Genomic DNA, 8,617 nt, shown 5'->3' with positions numbered 1-8,617 from the left:
GGCTTCTACAGGGCTTGGTACAAATTGGTTGTGGTCCCAGCAGAGGGAAAGGGGTGCCGGAGAGAGCTGTAAAGCACCTAGCACATGGGTCAAGCTTGGAGCCTGACTGCAGGGATAAAGAGGCACACATCTCACGCTCCCCTGAGAAAGGGTTTAATGGGGACAGAGGGAACTGCTGTTTTTCAAACAAAAGAAAAAATGGGATAATACCCACAGGGGAGACAAAGACATACACATATGCACACTATGTACAGAGTGGCACAGGCAGCACCAGGCATCCTGAGCCCATCCCCCTCCCCCCCACATACACACACATACGCCCCATCCTTATGATGAATTGCCTGCCCCTTCTCCCATCTTTGAGCAAGACAGGAGAAGGGGGGGGACGAGGGGAGGGAGGGGAACTTGCCAAGCAAGAGGGGGTAGAGGGGGAGTCACAAAAAAATAGGGATATAAGGGGGCAATGGGAACATATGGAGGGGGGCTGCCTGCAGGGATGGGGAGCATGGAACTCTTTGGTTTCAATGTTATGACTGCGCAGGACCACTTTATCCAGAGGGCCAGCAGATGCAGAGAAAGGTGGAACTGAAATAGAAGGACTCAGTAAAAACAGTTCCCCAACTCCAGAGGTGACTGACATGATCAGGGTTGCAGCTGTGTCTGGGACCCAGCAACATCCCTCCCCTGTGCCTTACACCCACAGACCTGACAAGGGAAAGACTGGAGGGGTGTTTCTCCCTACTTCCCCACCCTAACCCCCAGTCATAAACCTGAGGCACTGGACGGATTCCATGCCTCTACCCAAATGAAGTTTGGGCCCCCTTGTTGCAGACATGCCCACCTGACGATTGGTACCTCCTAGTTAGGACAGGGAGTTGAGGAAATGGCTCTCCCCTGCCAGAGTGCTCAACATAGAGCTCATGTCACCCACAGCCATGTTGGCACTACCAGATGACGGAAGCAGGAGGCCACCAGCAGGGCTTGGGGATCCAGGCAGCAGTGCAGGTGTCTCTGAATCCTCCACAATGGCAGCAAAGTCAAGGTGCGTGTTCTCCAGGTCCAGCGAGTCCAGGCTGTTGGACACCTGCTCCCCTGAATCTAGGTAGTAATATGAGCTACCTTTGAGGCTTTCTGAACTCCCACCATAATGCCCAGGACCCCCGCAGCTTGCTGCTGTTTGATCCAGCAGCTTATGCCCACCTTTGCCCACCTGCAGGTGTGTGTCCTGGCCTGGGTAATATAGCAGGGTATTGTTGGGCCCTTCAGGTGTGGGGCGGACAGGGGGCAAGCGAAGCACTCGCCGGGAGCTGGCTTCCACTCCCTCATAGGAGTGATTTGGCTCAGCCAGATTACTTACATAGTTGAGGCTGTTTTGGTGACCTGGTGGTTTAGGGCCACCAGGTGGGTGTGGCACCATCTCAGGGTTGAAGCACTGGGGGTTTATGAGGTGGTGGGTCTCTGCCAGACCCTGCAGGTGATCTGGTTTGGCTTGGTAACCAGAGTATTTGGGGCTGAGGTACAGTGGTGCTTGCATGGCATGGTACTGCCCAGGTTCACTGCCCACCCCCATGCCAGCCTCCCCTCCCTTGGAGGGTAACTGTTCACCCCACATCAGAGCCTGCTGGGCCTGCACATAGCTACGGACCATCACTTCTTTGGCCTGCAAGGTGGGGGTGTGGGCTCTTCTACCCCCCGGGCTCAACATGCCCATGTAGCTGACAGGTGCCCGTTCCTCAGACCGATAACCACTGGATACTGCATTCATGGCTTGGCCAAATGACACAGGAGGCTGTATGGGCGCAGTAGGCTTGACGTTCTGGCAGGGACCAAGTGGTGGGGCAGGTGATGAGTAACACTGCTCCGATTTGATCTGCAGTCGGTTAAGCCGGTGCCCCTCAGAAAATCCACTGTCCTGACACGAGCTCACAAGTTTGGGTTGCTGCACACAAGAACTGGGTAGTGGGTACTGAGTACTTTGATGGTGACAGTGTGCCCCAGACATGGCAGTAGCAGAGGCACTCACACTTGGCTGCCCGGAACTCATCTCCAGATTGCCTTGGTGAGGTTCCTCCCAAGGAGCTGACACGGTCCCACTGCCAGCACGCATGCTCGAAAAATGCTGGTTCATCTGGCACTGAGGGAGGGAGAACTCAGACTGAAGCAATCCCTCCTCCATATCCCCATGCCCACCTGGGTTCAGTTGCATACCCCCCATGGTCCGGTGAGCACTGCCATACAGGCCTTCACACTGGAGCTCCACACCTGTCCCCTGGCATAGGAAGCTTTCCTCCAGGTAGTTCGAATACTCATCCATTTCTAGCAAGCCAGACTCTGTGCCTGGGCCAGGGCCCTCAATGCTTACACTCTCCAGGAAGACATTTTCACTGATGCTGGGTGGGTGTGGAGAGAAGACATAGCGCTGAAGGTTAGCATCAGAACCACCCAAGGGCTGCAGGACAGCTCTGCCTGCCCCTGACACATTCACGTTACCCATGCTCTTAAAACGATGCACCTTGGGTACAGCATGAGGGTTGGCTGCTGTCCGGGCAGGGTCACTGGCCCGCCGCACACCATTCCCAGGCACCAGGTGAGGGTGAATGCTGCCTGCATAGCCAGGGTAGTCATTGGAACCATGCTTTCTCAGCAAACCATTCATGAGGAAGGGGGGCATTGCTGGCTTGAGGTAGTCCCCAGGTAAGCTGCTGTGGCCACCCATGCCCACCCGCTCCATGCTGGGCAGCGGGGTTGGCGGGGGGGCACCTGTGGCTGCAGCATATTTGGCTTTGAGACGATAGCGCTGGGCTGGCGTGAGGCTGCCCACGCCTGGCAACCCTCCACAGTGACTGGCATCGCTGGAGCGTCGTGACTCATCTGGAGAGATGGGGTCATAGCCATTTGCCAGGCATGCCCCACCAGGCATTGTCCCTGTCTCACCACCCAGACATGGTCCAGCCAGATATGGGGACGCCACAGAAGAGCGCCGGCTGACGGTGTAGGCTGAGCTTACAGTACTGGTGGCACTGCTCCGGCGCTCGTTCAGCGGCATGCCCATCTCTGATACTGACAGCTCTGTGATGCGGCGGTGCGAGGCAGCTGGTGGTGGCACAGAGATCCCAGACACCTCCCCAGGCAGGCCTGAAAAGAGAAGAGGAGGAGTTAGAGCGGGGAACCCAGAAGAGGAACAGGCAGCCATCTCCAGTACTAGGATATGGCCTCTTCCATGCTTAGTGCCTGCTAGGATGGGAAGTAGATTCAAATGGTAGCAGTAAAGAAGGGTAAAGGATGGGGCAGAGCCCCAGACGTGAGGGTCCACCACCTCTCTGGCTGCAAACCAGACCTCCCTCAACACAGTGCCCGCAGGGCTGGCCCCACATCCAGGTGGGAGGGAACCCCAGTCTCACCAGCTCCTGAGATGACTGGCAAATTCAGGCCCTTGGTAGCTGATGGTTTCCTCATCTGCTTCAGTTTGTCAATGCGAAGATTCTCTAGCTTGTGGAGGGCCATGAGCCCTGAGGTGCCCATGGTCTCACCAGGCACCACATCCTCCAATGTGGACAGATCCTCGTAGCTTCCGCCTGCATTGCCCGTCATCTCCACCCCACTGTCGTTGTTGGTGGTGCTGCCGAGAGGTGAGTGGTCACTGCTGCATGATGACTGCCCACCTGGGCTGGGCTGCGGCTTCTGGGGGGGACCCACAATATTAACCAAGGAAAAAGGGGAGTCAGATATCCACTACAAACTTAATGCAGATTGGAAACCCCCACCCTGCCAGATCTGGAGATGTCTTCCCTACCATGCAAACTGACTCCTCCAACAGTGCTGGCCAGGCCTCCCTCCGTCACCACATCCCCAGCTCCTTACCGAGGCCAAGTCAGGCACCAAGAGCTTGCTGTCATCCTTCCGGGCCTCAGTGGGGCCATTTGTATCTCTCTCCTGCTTCACGTCTGGGGGGCCACTGGGAGCTGGCAGTACACGGCCTGGCACCATATCACCTCGGTGCTTCTTAGTGACATGGGCATCAGGGCCGTGCACCGTCTTCACATGTTTGCGCAGGGAACTGGGGTCTGTGTAGCGCTTGGTGCAGCCCGGGATTTTGCACACATAGGGCTTCTATCAGAGAAGAAAGGTAGGCATGGTGGAGGAAGGGTGTTAACTCAGTTGGACTAGAGCACCTCTGTAGGTCCCTTCCCACTGAACTATTCTGTTCTGTTCTGTTCTATTCTATTATATTCTAATTCTATAAACCAGAGACTCCTCCCAGTCCCTCCAGTAGACCTGAGAGCTGAAGGAAGAGAGGGTGGGAATTTGTCAAAGAAGTTGAATCTCCTTGGAGGGGGGCATGTCAGGTGTTACAGGAGAACCTTGGAAGGGGTCATAAGAAGCTCTGAGGAAAGATACAAGGACAGTGCTCCACAGAAGTAGGGCAAGGGTAGAGGGACCCTGGTGGGAGTGCAAGTGAGGTAGGAAGGGAACAGGGGGTGCATACTTTATTAGAGCAGGCAAGGAGGGAGTTGGGGCACAGAGAAAAAAAAAAAAAAAACAGGGATGCAAGGTACAAGACTAATAGGGTGGCACATGGGGAGCCCCAAGGGGTGCAAAGAGCCACAAATGGCTATGTACCTCGTTGGAGTGGGTGCGGTTTTGATGTTTGGCTCGGTCAGAAGCATTGGAGAAGGCCTTGTTACAGCCCTCGTGTTCACACACATAAGGTTTCTCACCCGTGTGTGAGCGCAGGTGTGTCTTGAGGTTTTCCAGGCGTGAGTAGGCTTTGTTGCAGCCCTCGAACTGTGCAGGCAAGCAGAGTAAAACATGCCACACACCTTCAACAGACCCAGTACCACGTCACCCCCATACTCCATGCCCACAGCACACCTGCCAGACACTTACCACACCTCCCACACATAACACACCTGCACTCCTGCAGGTGTATGTCCTGAGGCCACTGCACAGCCCTTTACCCTTCTGGCCTATGTCAGGCCACCTCACTATGCACCAGCCACTTACCCATGGTGTACCCAACCTGCTAAATACCCCTTTATCTCATGTGCATCTGTGCCATGCCATTGATCACAGGGGCTCTGGCCTGCCACACATGAAACATATTCTATCACGTACTACCATGCTCCTGACCACCTTGTCCATCCCACCTCATTTTCCCTTCCCCACCACATATCCCCCTCAATACCATATACCAACTCAGGGCAGCCTGCACCCTGCCCTGAGCTTTGCCTGATGCAAGGCACCACAGCTTAGCCCAGGCTTTGCAAAGGCCCATTCCATCTCACCGTGCATTTGTGAGGTTTCTCGCCTGTGTGACGTCGCATGTGTACCACCAACATGTACTGAGCCTTGAAGGGCCTCTGCTCCCGGGAACATGCTGCCCAGTGGCATACAAACTCTTTCTTCTCCCCATGGATATGCTCGTTGTTGATGTGCTGGGGAGAGAAGGGAATCACTAGGGGTGCTGGGGAGGGCATGAAGGGTCAGGGGGATACAGATATCTTAAGAGAGTATCATGAGAGAAATGTGATATAGAGGGACTGGGGTGGCTGGTGGAGACTCAAGACACTACAGGAATACAGAATGGTCAGATGCTGTCTGAAGGAGGTAGGGGATACTGGAGATGGGGGCTATTTTGGGAGGACCAAGACAAGACATAGGGGTCAAGATGGTGAGAAGGGTGATACAGGAGATTTGGACTGTCTGGAGGGAGACACGGAGAGCAAAGGAGGAAGTCTGGATGCACTAGTAGTTCAGAAGAGCTAACCCAGGAGTGAGGAAGGCCAGACCGGTTGTTTACCCTAGGGTATGGGAGGACCATGAAAAACTTGCCACAGGGAAGAGGAGGCTGCATCTCCCTCCCTCCCTAGAAGCAACTTCCACCACTCACTTGTGTGGTGAGTTCTTGAGGTGGTGGGGGCTGGGGGGCGAGGGCTGTCCCAGCATAGGACAGTCTGAGAAGGAGTGATGGGTTGATAAAGTGTGACAGCAGCCAGTAGCCTAGGCACAGATTCTGGGACAGGAGATGCCCAGGCAGGACCTAACTCACATGCACCAGCTGCTCCTGAGTGTCAAATTCTTTGGCACAGCCATCCCAGTAGCAATTGGTTTCATAGACAGTCTCGGACTCAGGTTTCCCATCCTCTTTCTCCAGATCTTCCCGCACGTCAAGCATCCCCAACAAGGGGTCCTGGGGGTACAGAGCCAGGTGAGCACTCCCAGATATGACTCTCTGTGTTCACTGTTACTGGGAGTGGCATGGAGGAAGAGTGTAGACCCCTTGGGAGGTAGGGGGTTCCCAAGGCCTGGGGAGTACCTGGGTGCCTATGGAGGCTGGGCTGGAGATGTCACCTTCGGATCTCTCCTCTGGGTGTTTGGCTGTCAGAGGACTACTCAGGCTCCTCTCCAACTTTAGCTGCTACCATGATGGGGGAAATTGGAAAGCAGTCAGCACTGGGATGCCCACTGGCTACCTCTTACACAGGATGCATGGCATCCCCTGGGGACCACTTACCTGGCAGTGTTTGAGGGTCCCACGAGTTGGCGCATGGTGCAGGAGCCCTGGGCGGGTGGACAGGTGTTCGTGGGAGGCACATGGTGGTAGGGGCGGGGTGTGGCTGAACAGGTGCCCTTGGCCCTTTGGTTGCCCTGGTGGACTCTGGTACCCCAGTGATGGACTGCAAAAAGCAAGATGATGAGCAGATGACACCAGCAGAGGAGGGAAATTTAGTCCTTTTGAGACAAGGATCCAAGGTGTCTGCACTCCCAGCCAGTCCTGCACTATCCCACCAGTTCCCCTTGCCCTCCCACTCTGGGCTAACTGTTCCCACCTTCTTTGGCCCTGGTCCCATGGACTCCCCAAACTGGGCATCAGCATTCAGGCTCCCATACTGAGAGGCTGTGTGCATGCCAACAGGGTTAACTCTGGTGCCCACCTGATGGTGCTGATGGAGAGGTGGCCATAGGAGCTGCTGGTGGAGGCACAACGGGAGTTGATGAACGCAACGAGGGAGTTGGGTGAGGTGCGGATTACCATCTGCAGGTCAACACTAGAGTCTGACAGGGGTGAGATGGACAGTGTCCGCTTCTTGCCCAGCTTGCCTGCACCGCGGGTTGTTGAGAACCATGAGCCTGGGACGGCAGCAGAGAGTGGGGGGCAATCCTCTTAGCATGGGTCCTAGAAGGCTGAAGTCACCCCCAAGGACACAAGCACGGTTCTTTGGAGACTGGAGGAGTCCCCTGAGTGTTGCTGGCTCTAGATTGCGACAAAGCACAAAAGTATCCCCCCTCCCTACCTAGCACATCAATGTTCCTAGGGGGTACCTGAAACCCTTGACACACACCTACTCCCTTCTACAACCAATACCACCCGAAGAAAAGCACCTGATCCCCTTGGTCAACACCTGCCCCTGTACGAGCCATCACAAATTTTCCTGTTCACACAGGTGCCACTGTTCCAGGAAAGGTACATTAAGCCCCAGCAGCCTCTTCCTCTGTAATCACTGCCCCCAACACTGTCTGAGCCTTTCAGCACACACATCTTCACTCCTGGTAAACTCATTGTTAAACTACTCTACCTGTCCCACACCCCCCTAGATGAGAAACTTACCATCACCACCACCTGGGTGCTCGGTTCCTGGCACCAGCCCATAGCCATGGTGACCACTCATGAGGTTTGACTGGTGGCATAAGGGGAAATCAAGTCCTGGTCGAAAGGATAAGACAGACAGGAAGACATATTAGGGTGGAGGGCACAAGGGGAAAAGGAAATCCCTGGAGTGTCCCTGAACCCAAAGACTGAAACTGAAGGCAGGTGCCCCTCGTGCTCATGCCAGGCACTGCCCAGGCCCAGCCACTGGCCAGGATGAGGGAGCTGCAACCGACCTTGCGGCCCTGGGGCACCCGTGGCCAGTCCGTGGAGTGGGTGCAGGCAGCAGCGCTCAGCGTAGCCGTTGGTTGGGGAGTTGACAGGGTTGAACATGTCGCAATGGGGCCTGGCCAGGCTCAGGAGCACATCTGGTCCTCACCGAGGGGCCGGCGCCGGTCAGGGCCTGAGGAGGACAACGGTGGGCAGATGGCCCCCTAACCACAAGCCCTGCACCTCCAAGTGCCCCGCAGCCTGCACCCTGGTGGGCTCCGTGTGGCAGCTGGAGCAGACTTGTGCCTGGCAGGGGATGCTGTCGTGCCGCACAGCCATGGCAGTAGGACCACCAGCCACACCCTGCCATGGCTGTAGCCTCCCGAGGCCCATGCTCCTGTCTCCCCCCAGCCCACGGCCACCTGCAACCTGCCCACGGGCTGAAGTCTCCCTGTCATGGCCCCGCACCCACCTGCCTGGGGTGCACAGCAATCAGTGCTAGCCACTGCTATCCCACCACTTCACCAGGTCCTGACACAGACCTGTGTACCCAGCCCAAGGCAAAAGGATGTCCTGGGGCCTGGGGGTGCTGCCCTTTTAAATTAAAGCCATTACCTCGTCTTATCACTACATTCCACAATAAAGGGGTCCCTCCCCAGCTTTTCTGTATCCCCCTTTATGTACTGGAAGGCCGCTATAAGGCCTCCTCAAAGCCTTCTCCAGGCTGAACAACACCAATTCTCTTAGACTGTCTTGACA

At 55.9% G+C, this 8,617-nt stretch overlaps 1 protein-coding gene across 1 annotated transcript; it reads right to left on the bottom strand.

The window, feature by feature from the left end:
* Nucleotides 1-392: 392 nt before the first annotated feature.
* Nucleotides 393-7,981, bottom strand: GLI1 (GLI family zinc finger 1). Its single transcript, XM_032204678.1, has 11 exons — nucleotides 7,885-7,981; nucleotides 7,610-7,705; nucleotides 6,936-7,131; nucleotides 6,515-6,677; nucleotides 6,317-6,418; nucleotides 6,050-6,190; nucleotides 5,286-5,435; nucleotides 4,621-4,785; nucleotides 3,862-4,110; nucleotides 3,402-3,681; nucleotides 393-3,135 (listed from the first exon to the last, which is right to left on the bottom strand). Exons 1-11 carry the CDS (start codon nucleotides 7,979-7,981, stop codon nucleotides 863-865), a joined length of 3,912 nt encoding a protein of 1,303 aa, XP_032060569.1. The 3' UTR covers nucleotides 393-862.
* Nucleotides 7,982-8,617: the final 636 nt, after the last annotated feature.

The sequence above is a fragment of the Aythya fuligula genome, chromosome 29 (genome assembly GCF_009819795.1).
Source record: "Aythya fuligula isolate bAytFul2 chromosome 29, bAytFul2.pri, whole genome shotgun sequence".
NCBI classification, from domain to species: Eukaryota; Metazoa; Chordata; class Aves; order Anseriformes; family Anatidae; genus Aythya; species Aythya fuligula.
Note: the sequence above shows the minus strand (reverse complement) of the source record. Positions and strands in the feature narration are given on the sequence as shown.

Bases quoted from the DNA above. Each gene is read 5' to 3' on its own strand.
- GLI1 (XM_032204678.1), bottom strand. From the start codon at position 7,981: ATGTTCAACCCTGTCAACTCCCCAACCAACGGCTACGCTGAGCGCTGC. The intron at 6,419-6,514 runs GTAAGTGGTCCC...CCATCATGGTAG, and splicing joins GGACCCTCAAACACTGCCAG to CAGCTAAAGTTGGAGAGGAG. The intron at 5,436-6,049 runs GTGAGTTAGGTC...TTCTCTCCCCAG, and splicing joins CTCAGGAGCAGCTGGTGCAT to CACATCAACAACGAGCATAT.